This window comes from Thrips palmi, unplaced genomic scaffold (assembly GCF_012932325.1).
Source record: "Thrips palmi isolate BJ-2018 unplaced genomic scaffold, TpBJ-2018v1 HiC_scaffold_18, whole genome shotgun sequence".
Classification (NCBI taxonomy): Eukaryota; Metazoa; Arthropoda; class Insecta; order Thysanoptera; family Thripidae; genus Thrips; species Thrips palmi.
Genome location: NW_023144627.1, coordinates 12,579,300 through 12,593,798, shown reverse-complemented (window position 1 = coordinate 12,593,798; position 14,499 = coordinate 12,579,300). Strand labels below are relative to the sequence as shown.

General features: G+C 51.0%; 1 protein-coding gene across 1 annotated transcript in view; it reads right to left on the bottom strand.

Annotated features, from left to right (window-relative positions):
• Positions 1–3,329: 3,329 nt before the first annotated feature.
• LOC117645422 (protein outspread) overlaps positions 3,330–14,499 on the bottom strand; it is a 71,585-nt gene continuing 60,415 nt past the window's right edge. The window contains exons 11-26 of the mRNA XM_034385616.1: positions 14,102–14,343; positions 12,605–12,910; positions 12,397–12,526; positions 12,024–12,215; positions 11,726–11,940; positions 10,965–11,327; positions 8,396–10,873; positions 8,169–8,271; positions 7,870–8,079; positions 7,643–7,790; positions 7,411–7,534; positions 7,174–7,326; positions 6,880–7,093; positions 6,185–6,281; positions 5,553–5,666; positions 3,330–5,470 (exon numbers count right to left, since the gene is read on the bottom strand). Coding sequence (XP_034241507.1) covers positions 5,310–5,470; positions 5,553–5,666; positions 6,185–6,281; positions 6,880–7,093; positions 7,174–7,326; positions 7,411–7,534; positions 7,643–7,790; positions 7,870–8,079; positions 8,169–8,271; positions 8,396–10,873; positions 10,965–11,327; positions 11,726–11,940; positions 12,024–12,215; positions 12,397–12,526; positions 12,605–12,910; positions 14,102–14,343 — 5,250 coding nt within the window. The 3' untranslated portion in view covers positions 3,330–5,309. The remainder of the gene's footprint in view (positions 5,471–5,552; positions 5,667–6,184; positions 6,282–6,879; positions 7,094–7,173; positions 7,327–7,410; positions 7,535–7,642; positions 7,791–7,869; positions 8,080–8,168; positions 8,272–8,395; positions 10,874–10,964; positions 11,328–11,725; positions 11,941–12,023; positions 12,216–12,396; positions 12,527–12,604; positions 12,911–14,101; positions 14,344–14,499) is intronic.

The window sequence follows — 14,499 nt, the reverse complement described above, 5'->3', positions numbered from 1 at the left end:
CTCGGACCCCCGTTGGTGAATCAGACGAGCATGGGCTCATATTGATCTATATTCCAGTGATGATTTTTTTCTCTCTTTTCTAATATTGTTGTTGTTTTTTATTCGTTGACAACGTTATTTGGATGTGCTGAGTTGGGCTGCTTGATTTACGTTATAGTTAGAGCAGCATACCACTTGGTGTGCTACTTGGTGTAATTTTGTGATGGACATCCTTAAAAAAACCATGAGTACTGTGATGATGCTATGAGCGTACACTCAATGCTGTATACTTGTTTAAGTTCCTTTGTTGTGATGGTGGATTTTGTTTTTGCGGTGAGAATCGATTCGGCATGACCCATTGCAGGATGGATTTGAGCAAACCTTTTTGTGGCCAGGGTAGTTGTACTTATTCTGAGCCAACCGCAGATTGTGGAAAAGATAACGACAACAGCAGTGTCTGGATTGTAGACACTTGCAGCCTGAGGTGACTCGTTGCATTGCAAGCATACAGCGACACCACTTTTGTGGCTTTCTGTTCTTATCACTGCCATAAAAAGTTTATTTTAAGTAAAAACATCAGTGATAGAAATACTTTCCTTACTCTTTTTTTTGAGAGTTAAGGAAATATTTTTGTTTGACTGTCTCCCTTGGAACAAATTGTTCTTGTTGACTTACACATATGATGGGAGTATACAATTAATGCTCTTTTCTTGACTACCACTCATTTTTTGGCCAGAAATCATGAATTGTTTCCTTCTAATTGACTTTTAAATGTTTAAAGAAGGTGTAGACTTTGTATGTATTTGTAAAGCGCACTCCTGTCCAAGTGTAGCATTCTAGTAGCACTAGGAATTCCCCCTGTTTAATTTTGTCGTTCTCAGGTTTGTTTGATTGTAAAAGCATCGCTTGTGTTCTGTCACCCTGCTTGGTTTCCTATCTTCTTTTTCTTCTTTTTGATGTGTCTTTTGTAAAATTTTACTACTGGAGCTTGCAGTAAATGGGTCACATTGAAATTTTGTGCAAATTTTTGTTCAAGTGCAACCAACATAAGATTCCATCTTATTTCTTTTAAAATGTAAACATCTCAATATATGTGTATTAGAGTAGTTTTAGATACTACCTTCATAGAACAAAATTTTCCTTCTTTAACTTGTGTATTATCGTAAATTTTCAAGTTATTTTCCATTTAGATTTGCTTTTGATTGCAGGGTGGACAATACCCAACTGGCTTGCTTCAAGTCCAAGCTTCAAAATTATTCGGTCAATGTTTGTTGCTAATTTAAATTTAAAATCGTTTTTTGTTTTGGTGTGACAAGATTAAAAGTGTCCTGTATATTTGCCACTTTCCATGTCAAGTATTAATTTTAAAATTGGAAATTGAATAATGATTGATAGTTTTATCATTAGCTTCAAGCATTAAGGGTAGTCATAATTCAGTATGCAAAAACTAGAAAAGTGAAGCAGCTATTTTATTTTTTTACTGTGAAGCTTGTGCTGAATCTGTTGAATTCTGTAAAACAAAATGATAATTGTTAGGGAACCAAACAAGTGAGAAAAGAGGCCCCCTGCCCTGTACTTAAAGCAACATTGCTTCCCTGGTCAAGCTACAGCCGTGCGAGGCGAAGGAGCCGAGAGACTCTGGCCTCCGTAACCCATTCTAGTCTTTCAGTCTGTGCATTCACATTTCCCATGAATGTAAATACTTCGTAGATAGTATTTTTGTACCAAAATATTTGTATATTTTTAGTTAAAATAAATTTGAAGCAGCAAAACATTTTGTCAGAAAGATGAAGCAGTACTGTGCCTAATCCAGATTAGTTATGCATTGAAGTCTAAGTACCAAAACCAATACCTAGAGAAATTCCCTTAATTTGCTGGTTTATCTGATCTCAGCATTCTTTCATTTAAGAAAGGTACCAGTTTGGCCTTTGGAAAGCCATTTATGTCTCTTCCTTTCAGTTAAGACAGTTTGTTAGTGGCTGCTTTAGTGTTGTGTTTATAGGGAAGCTGCTTGATTTAAAGATTGTATCATATCAACTTTTTAAATTTCTTCTCTTGCCGTAGCTGCCTTAGTCTTTGTGCAACTTGTAGCTGACAAATTTTTTGCAGGACTGTGAAGATTTTCATGTGATTTTACAGTCCTCCAAAGTAGTGCTTTTTGCTAAGCATCCCACTTAGATTTTTAAAAAGATAAGTATTCTGTTTTGTTCAGTTTGTGTGGCTGGTTCATGTGATTGGATATAGTGTGATTGTGATCTAAAGATGGTGCCTGATTGTTGGAACAAAAATTATTTTAGTGTTTGTATATTAAATCCAGATTTATTAGAAAAGAAAACCACTTACAAATCAGAAAGAAAGCAGAGTTGAAACCGCGGACCAATAGTCATGTGCATACACAACCAATGGTGAGGCATGGCTGGAGAACTCAAGTTGTCGACAGCTTGGAGTGTCAGTGTCATCAAGACATGATCCTGGTCCCAGTTATCAATATTTTTAAAGTGTAACTTAGCAACTATTTTTAAGATGTTAACCCATGACTGTATATAATGCAGCATTGCTGTGAATTTCATATGTGATAATTTGGGATATGTAGAGACAAAACATTTTTCTCCATTGTATGTGATTTGGCCTGTTCCTCTACAAGATCCCAATAAATCTTCTTATTTTGTTTAATCCATGCGTGATTGTGTGCGAGTTTGTGATAGTATGTTTGCACACCAGCTTTAGTGAAGATGACTAATTGGCATGTATGCATGTACGCGCTGTGTCCGTTTTAATCTATTTGTGTACATGTGATTTCTGAGACCGAGGGAGAGTGAGACTGTGTTCTATAGATTGTGTAATTTCCCTCTACACTAAACAATCTTGGAGGTACCACACTGTACTGTACATTATTCTCGAGATTTCAAAATAATATATGCAGATGGCTGTTGCTCAAATAAGTTTTTGTTTATTATTCCCAATCAACCTTCATGCGAAAGGCATGCCCCGAATGGGTAGGCAACCCATCGTCCATAGCCCCTTCGCCGCACCAGCACTCAACTGGCGTCACGGGAAAAGTCATTTTCACACCAAATTGAATGTGTCAAAGGCCATTGGGCATCGGGCATCTGTTTGTTAGACCCATAGCAACGTTACATTTGAGTTTCTAACAAATCGGAGGTGGTCGACCATTTTCGCCGAAAAGAAGCTAGGGCTCACATCATGGTTTTTCGACGTTTGGGGAAAAAAACTCACATTAGAGAATGTCGTGCTGGCGCACTCCCTTCTGACACTTGATACACTTTCAAGAACCATTTCGGCCCTTATGTGTATTCTGGAAGCGGGGAAATTACAATTAAAAATTTCTCTTTCATGATGTAAACAATATTGTAATATCCGTCTCTTTTTTCAAAGCCAACAAGGCACTACACAACATAATTTAAATCACAAATCAACACTTAAACCTGCATAAAAAAATCTTGAGAATTTTGTTCACTGCATCTGTATGTATAACAGGATGCCAAACACTAACATCAAAGACAACAATACAAATATTCAATAAAGATATGAAATTATCACTTTGGATCATCATGACATGACCAGTTATGTATTAGATGTTCACAAGGATGAAAGAGAAGGTAAAAAACAACAACATACACATATTTACAATAAAATCTGTACAATATCTTATTAATAGAATTCATAAAGTATTACTGAGCATTAGAATTTTCTAACATAAAACTTATGTAAGGACTCATTGTGTTTGGTTCCATAAATTACCCTGAAGTAAACTTAAAATGTATGTTAATGTCAAAATCAGAAGACTCAAAGACATCCAAAGGTATCCAAAAAGAAAACTCCATCTCTACTATTGCAAATAATCAAAATTCCTCTAAGTTGAAATTTCTGCACCACACCACACTCACCCAGAGGGTCAATGGTTAATGTTTAATTGAACAATTGTTATAATATTAAACTATTGGACTACCTGAGTCAATGCTCAAAAACATTCATGTGTAACCATATGTGTCACAAATGGTTAATATATTTGTCAAATATACTACTTGAGCACACAAAAAAGGTGATGTGACAGCAAAGCAAGACTATCAGATAGGGACGGAAAAAAGAATAATTTCACATTCCCTCAAACGTAATGTATTCCCTGAATCTAGTACGCCACATCCTGCTAAATTGTTAATGCACAGCAAAGCTTTTGCAGATTCCAAATAGGGCAAATTACATTTATGGTTGAGTATAAAATGCGTACAATAAAACAAACCCAATTTTTTGGCGTTAAGCATTACACATAAACAACTCTGAAGCATTAATAGTTTGCATCCGCTGGTCATTAAACCAAAAATTAAATAAATGGTTTACGTAAGCTCACATGATTGCATCTTAACATAAATGTTTGGGTCGCACAGCACAGCCACAGCATAAGGAGTAAAATTGAATTCAGACCAGAAGAAAGGACTGTGATTTAAAAAGCTTTGTCTAACTCATGCGCAACACATTTTGTTCATCAGCTATGTTAAAATATCAAGGGTAATCCTACAAGATGGTAAGCAAGACTCTCTCTCTCTCTCACACACACACACAAACAAATCATCTACACTACACTAAACTAAAAATGGCCGCTCTACACAACTTTGGTTGATCTGAGCCGAGAGATTTACTCTCTTCACAAAGCAATGCATTGTTTGGAAATTAGAACTCTTCCGTCATGAGAAGAGAAAATAGAAATATACCAAACAATGAGGCATGTTTCCCAGACAAGGAAACAATCATCCGCTAAAGCAAGATGATAAGCTAGAGTGGAGAACAGTTCAAAGCATAAATTTAGCGGGTTAGTGAGCTTTAACAAGTAAAACTCCTTGCTACATAGACACAAGAATAGTTTCACATAATGTGCTACTGTAACTCAGCTCAAGAAGGAAAGGTAAAAAAAAAAGAGAGATTCCTGCTACAGAAGCATTAGGTAATTTGGATATTTCAAAATGAGACCAGATGTAGTCTTATTTCATTGCAGTATTAATAAAAATATGTTTTGTTTTTGAATAGTCCAGTAGCAACTGTAAAACACCAAATGAACACATAACGATGGCATCCCGGTTCACTACATTGTAAGCCCCTCAAATCCTGATGGTAGAAAGTCAGTTGTCAATTTTTAACTTGAAACAATAAAGCAAACATCTGCTGTCAAACCAGTACAAAAGACGCACTTGTGTTGTTGCACAACTAAGGTGTCATCAACAAAAATCACAAATAATGATCAAGATGTCGGTTTCATGAAAAGTCTACTGCAACAGGCCACAGCGCCACAGCTAGGTGTCACATCGGGCCGGGCGTCACTGTTCAAACATCTTCTTCCGTTCAGCCACCATCCCACTGAGTGGACAGGGCGAGGATGAGTGCGAGGACAGTGACGATAAAGATGGAGATGATGATCGCAAAGAAGATCCAAGAGGAGGAAGAGAAGAGCAGTGGCGTCTTGAATACCGCATCAGTTCTGTCCACCAAAATATTTTATTAGCTCAAGAAGAAGCAACAACTGCAAATTTTTAAAAAAATGGAGTTTAAGGCTGCTTTACCTGCAGAAGTGAGAACTGTCGGTTCCGTGCGCTGTTTGCCCTTTGCTCGGAGGCCCAGAAATTCTGCTCGTAGTCCATTGCTTGCACTGCTTCCACTGACAGCCTGGTTGGAGCCTTTATTTCACATTGGCAAAAGGAGAAAAAGAAAGACTCATTTAACAGAATGATAAGTGGTTTTAGAATTATTGTATTCATAATGTAATATTTAAGACTCAAAGTAAAAATGAGCTCTGTCTGGAAGATCAGCATTTAAACAAAGCAAAATGAACCTCCACCTAGAAGGAAATGATAGTTAATTTCCATACGGTACAGAACTTTCCATTCATGCAATATGACAAAAGCACGCTTACTCACACATCGTACTCATCAAGCAAAAGCAAAGTAAAGGCAGTGATAATTTAAAACAACATGCAAAACAGAGATGATGGTCAGATTTTTCCTCTTCTCAAATTAGAAACAATATCCAGAAAATAATGTATAAGTTAGCACTAAGTCAAAATTATTTTGTAATGGCACAGTTAGTAGTTTATGTAACATTATGAATGAAGCATGAGCTATGTCATGTTAGGATCTTTTGCAGAGGTGACATATGATGCAATTACAAAACACATGATGCACAATAGACATCCTACCTTTAGTATGCAGGCCCAGGCCCCAAGGGTCAGGCAATGCAGAGCTCTGAGGTGGTGTATGGTGGGACCAGCAGTCCACGCTACCAATGCTACCATGCTGGACAGCGACAGCACAGCCGCGCCAAAGACAAGCATCACACAAGCATATACTGTATGTCACTGATGTGTTTAGCAATAATTTTCAAAAGTAGTATAATTAACAAATACTATGCCATTTTAAATCTGGATTTAAGCACACCCCAAAATAAAAATTGAAAGAAATAAAATCTACTAAATGAGAGGAAAGGGACGTAAAAGGGACTACCCCAGAATGCAGGCAATCTTTTGTTACTTTGGTGTACCAGTTTTCATATAGCCATGTTTTTTTTTTCTTTTTTTGGAAGGGGGAGAGGGGGAGCAGAGAATATATGGGGAGAGGAGTGCAGCTTATCTTTAACGAAAGAATGGGCAAAATCCAAAATAAAGATGAAAATAAATAGAGGGAACATGCATCTTGATTACATAAACATGCACAAATGCTTTGTCATACAAAACCTCCTTTTTTCCTATAGCCTCTCTTGGGAAAAGCAAGTGCTACCTTTCAATGAAACTCAACAAAACACTACATAATAAACCCTTCTAAAGCAGGTGTGAGGGTGCTCAGTTCAAACTCCACTACTAAACTAAGAATTGACACAAAGCTTATTTTAACTTACCGTGCTGTCAACGCTGCCGCCACTACTGTGGTTTACACTGGACACACTAACTGTACTGCTTCCACTGCCGCTGCCACTTGCACTACCAACACCATTGCCACTGATTGTGTTGCAGCTAGTGCCGAGATTGTGTTCTCTCAGGAGCTGAATCGGGGGACTAGACCTTCCATCTTCACTAGCTTCTGATACAAGATGAGCTCGAAGCTGTTTGTTTCTGAAACAAAACGATAATTTAAAGTGTTATTGCTGGAGAGCAGGAAATTCATAAAAATTAAATAGGGAGGAAACCGGTACCTTGCATCTAAATCCAAAATGTGCTGTTGAGCTTGAGCAAGTTGTTTGCTGACAAGACCTAACTGTTCTTCTAATGCTGCAGACTCAAGACACTTTATGGAATACTTTTCAGACAAAGATAAAATTTCTTGCTTGATTTCTTCCATTTCAGCTCTGGAACAATAATTTAAAAAATACAATTAGAATGAATACGTCATTTTTCCATTGCACTTGGGTTTCAGACTTCACTATACTTACTCATGTTCTTTGTGCAGAGCTCCAATATCATGAGTGGCTTGCATTTTCTTTATAAACTCTGCTTTGAATTTTGCTATTTCTTTTTGCACCTCCATTTCATGGGCTTTGCGCATGGCATCCAAAGCTAATAAAAATAAATTGTTTACATTACAAAATAAACTTGTTTTGAATCATGTCGTCTAGTATCACAGTCCAAGAAGGAATATGTGTAAGTAGATAATAAAAAATGTACCTGCTAATGTTGCTTGTGTCTCTTCAGCCAGGGCTTGGTCTTTCTCCAGGCGAAGCTGTTCTGCTTCCTGTCGATGTTTCTCTTGGAGTTCAGCAATTATACGACGATGAGAATTATCCATGGCTACTAACCCCTTCTCACACAATGCCTGTGTGGATCAAACAAATCAAAATTAAACTTCAGGAAAATGAGTAAAAGAAAAGATGTGACAGGAATGATTCACTTACTCGAAGATGTTCAATTTCTGCTTGATAACGCTGCCGGATATTATCACCTGAGTCCAAATCTCTCTCCAAACCAGCTGCCAAAGTCTTCTGATAAGCTGTATGTAAGTTGTCCATTTGAAGAGAATATTCAGAATCTAAAGTGTCCAATCTCCTCTCCAGCTTTCTGGCACGTTCCTTCAACTGAGCCTGTTCCATTTCATGTTGACAAACCTTCAGGACAAATTAATAACAGTAAAATCAATGTCACATGTGAACTTTTATGCAGAATGAGACCTGACAAAATTAAAAGGATCGCATACCAGTGACCGTCTTTGCATTTCGAGCTCCCCAGTTAGTGTTGCCATTTCCTTCTCCTGACTCTGTCGCAGTTGCTGTAGTTCTTCACCGTGCAGAGACTCGAGCCTGAAAACAGCACAGACACAGGGCGTCAAATTTAGAAGCCACTCAAAGCACGGCAATGCGACTCTTGCATGGGAAGGGAAAGGAGGTGTGTCCTGACAGTGTCCTGACATGCCGGGCAGCGCACCTGTGTAGTTGTTGCTGCAGCTGCTGGCAGCGTTGGCAGGACTGGCCCTGCAGCACGCAGCTCTGCAGCGACACCACCTGGTGCCGGAGCTGCGTGCACTGGGCGCAGATGTCACTCCAACTCCAGCAGCCCTCCATGCTGCGGTCCGACTTGGCCTCGCCGCTCTTGGGCCCGTCGTCGCCCAGCTGGATGCAGTCCTGCAGTCTGTTGAGCTCCTCCTTGATGTCCGACAGCGCCCACATCACCTCGCCGCTGCAGCCCTCTTCCTCAGGCACTTCCCTGATGCCCTCGCCGAGGACGGGGCCCACCCCCTGGCCCGGCCCCAGCGCGGCGCGGCACTCGCTGCAGAACTTGTGGAACAGGTACTCGAACTCGGCGCCGGACGACGCGTCGCTGTCCAGCAGCGACTGCAGGGCATGCACCTCGGCCTCGGCGCCCAGCGCCTTGTCCACGGCCTCCTCGTCGTCGTCCTGGGCCGGGCCGCTGTCGTCGGCCACCTCGCCGCGGAGCACCGCAATGCGCGCGTCCACCAGGGCCTTGTGCGCCGTCACGTCCGCGAACTCCGTCAGCAGCCTGCGCACCTGCTGTTCCGAGGCCTCCGTCGAGGCCCTGCCGCCTGTGCCGTCGCGCCGCATCTCGGCCAGCCGCTGTTCGTAGAGGCCGGCGAGCTCCGCCGTGGCCGCGTCCATGGCCTCGCGCACAGCCTGCTCCGCCGCGTCGGCCCACAGCTCCAGACCCACGCGCTCGGCCGAGGCCGCGGTGACCACGGCCAGCCCGGCACCCAGGTCCGCCTCCTTCTCCGCGGCCAGCACGGCGCCGTAGGCCTCGGCGCAGCGGGAGGCCACGTGGGCGATCTCGGCCTGCACCAGCTCGTGGTTGACGGCCTCCTGCGCCATGCGCTGCGCCGTCCGGAAGGCTTCCCTCGGCCGTCCGTCGTCGCCGTCCTCGGCGTCCTCGGCGTCGCTGTCCACGCGGAGCGTCTCCTCGGCCAGCAGCGCGGCGAGCGGCCCGAGCTTTTCACTCCGGAAACGCGCCACCGCCGCGTCCAGCTCCTGCTTCCTGCCGAGCATGTCGTTGAGCGCGCCGGCCGGCAGCGCCGAGGGCAGCGTCGAGGCCTTGGCGCGTCCGCGGCGACACTGCGACGCCGCCAAGCCCGCCTGCAGCTGGAGGAACCGCGCCAGCACCCTGGCCATGTGGTCCAGCGACGTCTGCACGCCAGAGGCGGCTTCCTCGTGGTGGCCGTCCAGGCCGTCCAGCTTGGCGGCCAGCGCCGTCATGTAGCGGTCCAGGTCACACAGTTGCGCGCCCTGGCGGCGGTCGTCCGCGGCGCACGCCTGCTGCAGCCTGCCCACCAGCACCGCCTCGTAGGCCAGCTTCTCGGCGAGCAGCTCCAGGCGGGCACGCTTGTCCAGCCGGCCTGCCTGCCGCAGGGCCTGGCGTCGCCTCGCCACGTCGCGCAGCTTGGCCTGCAGCAGGCGCTCCATGCGCTGCACGGCGGCGCGCACCTCGGCGCCCACCACGTCGCCCTCCGCGTCCGCGGGCGCCTCCTGCAGCACGGCGTCCAGTTCGGCCAGGCTGCGCTCCAGGGCCGGCGAGGCGGCGGCGTCGTGTTGTCCTTGTTGCTCTTGTCCTTGTTGCCTCCGCGGGGCGCGGCCGAGCAGGCGTAGGCACTCGCGCATCTTGACCCGCGAGCGAGCGAGCACGTCCTCCAGGGTGAGCAGGCGCGCTGACGGCGCGTCCACGGCGGCCTCCTCTTGAACGCGCTCCACGCTGACGCGCACGGCGCCCCTGCCCGCGTCGCGCTCCGCCTCGGCCTGCCGCACGGCGTTGGCCACCTTGGACTCGAGCGCGCTCAGTCGGATGAGGACCTTCATGGGCTCGGAGCTGGTGGCGCTGTCCAGCGACTTCCGCCGCAGCCGCGCCGCGCGGTCCTTCTCGTCCTTGTCCTGGCGGTCGCGCCGCCGCTCGCCGCGGCTGCTCTTGGTGGACCCGGTCAGCGACGGCGTGGGCGACGGCGAGGACGGCGACGACGGCGTGGCGGGCGTGGTGGTGGCGCGAGGCGCCGCGGTGGGTGCGCCGCCGTCCCCCTCCAGCGCCGCCAGCTTGCACTCCAGCTCGGCCAGCTTGTCCTCCAGCTCGCGGCAGATCTGGAAGGACTCGCGGCCCTTGAGCGACAGCGAGCGCCGCTTCTCGCGGACCTTGAGCGACTCGGCCTTGGTGAGCTTCTGCTTGAGCAGGCGGACCTGCTTCTCGGCGGCCGTGAGCTTGAGCGTGAGGTCCTCGACGCGCGCGGCCATCAGGTTGGTCTGCGCGCGCTCGGCCTCCTCGCGGCGGCGCACTTCCTGCCGCAGCGCCACCGTCACCAGCTCCAGCTCGTCGTACAGGGCGTGCGACTCGCGCAGCTCGCGCTTCATGGCGCGGATCTCGGCCACCGCCTTCTCGAAGCGGCCGCGCAGCTCCTCGAACTCCTCCACCACCCTGCAACGTGCAACAACACCGACTCATTAGTACAGAACCGCGAGAACAATGGACCCATGGGGCGCGGCAGCGCGGCAGCGCGGCGCCTCACCTCTCCTTGTCCAGCTCGTCAAAGCGGAGGTCCAGGTCGATGTTGGTGAGGTCGGACAGCGAGTCCATGCTGCGGCACGAGTTGCACGACGTGCTGCCCCGCAGCCCGCGCTCGCGCGACGCCGACACGGACGCCGTCACGGACAGCGCCAGCGCCGTGTTCCTGCCCTCCAGGTCGTGCAGGCGCGCGTACAGGCTCTCGTTCTCCTCCAGGCCGGTGGACAGCCGCTGCCGCAGCTCGTCCACGGTGGCCTTGGTGGCCTCCAGGTCGCCCACCAGGGTGTCGCAGCGCTCGGCCGTGGCGCGCAGGTCGCTCTCCGAGTGCGACAGCCTCTGCTCCCAGACGTCCTTGTCGTGGTGGTACCTTGGCGAGGAGAGAAAAGAATAACACTCATGTTCGACAACCGCAGTGCAGCACCCGGTTTAACGAAGATTTCGAGGCAAGACATGACGCGCGGACGCCTGCAAACGCCGAGGTAGGCCAACCCGCACGGCGAGGCGCGCGGCGGGCCGGCCTACCTGCCAGGGGCTCCAAGCAAGCCGATTCATCGCTCTGTCTCTGTCGCACTCGAACTCATACCCGAAGAGACAAAGCGACGAAACGACGCGTCGACGGTCTCAGCCGAAGCCCGAAGCGTGAAACCCGCCGGCGGCTGGTTCACTCCACTGGTTCGGCGAGTTGCCGCTGGTTGGCGCGTTGGCGCGTCCTGTTCTATATAAGGGCACAGGGCTGACGCCGGCTGACGCTGGCTGCAAGCTCACCTGTCCTGGACCTGCTGGTACAGGCCGCGCCAGTCCTGGCTGCGGTCCTGACTGCGCCACTCCTCGAGCAGGGCCTCGTGCTCGCGCAGCAGCGCGGCGTACCGGTCCTTGAGCGCGTCCAGCTCGCCCGCCTGGTCCGCCGCCTTGGCCGCCTCCCTGGTGCGCTGCTTGAGCTGCTCCTCGGTGCGCTCCAGCGTCGACAGCAGCTCCTTGACCTGGGCGCGAACAGGAGCGGGGCGTCAGAAAAGCAGAGTCTCAGTTTCAAAAAAATAAATTTCAAAATGGCGTCGACGCGCACCTGCCGCTCCAGGGCGCCGCTCTCCGCCTCGCGCTGCCGCAGCCGCAGCGCCTCGAGCTTCAGCTGGCCCTTCATGTCCTCCAGCTCGCGCTTCTGGCGCTCCGCCGTCTCCTGCAGCGACACCAACGACGACACGGCCAGGCGAGAGGCCGGCGATGACGGCGTGGGCTCGGGCGGCGTGTCCACCGACAGCTGCGAAACGGAAGGAAGGAAGGCTTTACGATTCGCCGCGCCGAACGGCCGCGCCGGCCGGAAGGCCTTCCTGCGTGCAGTGGGCGCTGGGCGCTCGAGTATCGATACTATCGAAGCGACCTCGAGGCGACGTTGCAATCACGATCGACCTCGTCGTTTCGACCACTCATTGTCGACTTACCCGGTCGTCGCCGTCGGACTCGGGCATCTCCCCGCAGCACGCCAGCACCACGTCCTCCGTCCGCACCGACTCCAGCGTCGACCTCCTGGACGACGGCGGCGACGACCTGGAGCGCTTGCAGACGCGCGACCTGCGAAAACAAAACGCCACTGTTAATAAAGCCGAGTTGAAGGAGCGACGGATGACGCGCGATGACGCGAACTCTGACCTGGCGCGTTCCTTGACCCTGGAGATGGGCGTCCGGTTGAGCGGCGGCGACGGCGGCAAGGACAGCGCCACCGTCTCGCCCCAGTCGCCGTTGCCGCTGTCCCGGTGCTGGTCCACGGCCCGCCCGGACTGGGTGCTGCCCGGCGGGGTGCCGCAGCCGCCGCAGCTCTCCGACGACGCCGTGCGGTACTCGTCGTCCGAGGAGAAGAGCAGGCCGCGGGCGCGCGCGTGGCCGGCGTGGCCGGCGTGGCCCAGACTCAGCGGACTGCTGCGGCCGCGCTCCCGCTCCGCGCACACCACACTGCGACTGCAACACGGAGGCCAGGCCCTTGTCGTTCAAAGTGTCGCCCACGTCATTCCGAGTGTGTCTGCACTGTGGCCCTGTTGGCCTGTTCCACTCCGGCGGACGCGACGCGACGCACTCTCGTACCCTCGTTACGCCCTATTGGGAAGCCCTCGCGGAAGTCGGCGGCGCGCGGAGGGAAAAGGGCGGGACCACGGTCTATTCTTTCGCGCGGCAGACGTCGCGCTGTCCCCCTGGCAACGACACGGGACGTCCCACGTGTTTCGTCAGGCCAAGAGCATTTTGCAGGCGTTCTGCGTTCGTCTACAGGTCCGTTTCGAGGTGCCTGGGCCTGTGCTGGCCCGGTGCGTGCCGCTGCGCCGCGCTGGCGACACGGCCATGGCGCGCCGTGGCGGCGACGTCCGGTAAGCACACTGTGTAATTGGATGTGGGCACACCGACGCGAGTCATGACCCAACCCGATCGGGATTGCCGATCGGGCCAACGATGACCTGCAAGTCCCACTAAAGTGGCGCTCCGCCCCGCCCCGCCCCGCCCCGCCCCGCCCCGCAATACGCGGCAGGGCATTATTGTTGTTATTATGTATTCGGCAGGCAGGCCGGGCAGGCCGGGCAGGCACTCCCCGTCGTCCCGTTGCGACAGCTAGGCCGCGCCGCCGGTGGCTTACTTCGCCTCGGAAAGTGATAACGGAGAACAAATAATAAAAAATTAACCATGCAAAAAAAAATACAACTCGGTAGCGCGGTGGCGGCGCCAAGCGGCGAAAAACTGCATTCAATCACGACCGCTTTTTAGCGCGCCGCTGCCGCCGCTGCCGCCTTTGCCGCCGCAGACAGGTTAGCCAAACTGCCGGCACGGCAATTTATTCAGGTTCCCACCGGGCCGTGGCGGCGTGGCGGTACCGCACCGCACCGCGGCAGGGCGAGGCGAGGCGAGGAGAGGCGCCGCTCGCGGGGGAGGCTAGGCTAGGCCATGGCTAGACGGAGCACGGCGTCGCGGCGGTGGCTGGCAGGCTGGCATCGCCTCCAACAAGTCCGACATTGAGGTCAGGCGAGGGTCTTTTCGCCCCTTTGCCTTTCGTCACGTGGTCGCCGCCTTGGTCGCGGCGCCGTGCCACCCGGTCACGCCTGTGCGCGCTGGGCCGCGCACCGCAGTGGAGGTGGAGGGGGTGACTGATGACTGAGGTCAACTCACTGGTGGCCACTGTCCAGCTCGCGCTCCAGTTTCTCCCCGAGGGTGAGAGTGATGTCCTGGGACGGCATGCCGGGCAGGGTGGCGGGCAGGCTGGACGGCAGGCTGGAGGGCAGGCTGGAGGGCAGGCTGGTGGGCAGGCTGGCCGGCAGCCCCAGCCCCGCCGCGCGCCGCACCGCCGCCATCCAGTTGGCGCGGATGCCCGAGGTGACCGCCGACAGCACGTACCGCCGCTCGTCCCAAGTCTGGGTCAACAACAAAAACACTCAGAAAACAAACACAAACACGCCGCAACATTGATGCTGTAGTCAATCGGCCCAGGGCCAGGGTCTGTTCACTCCGTCTCTCTCGCACTCACGGGCCGCGCCGTCGCGGTGCGAGAGAGGCACTGGCAAAACGGC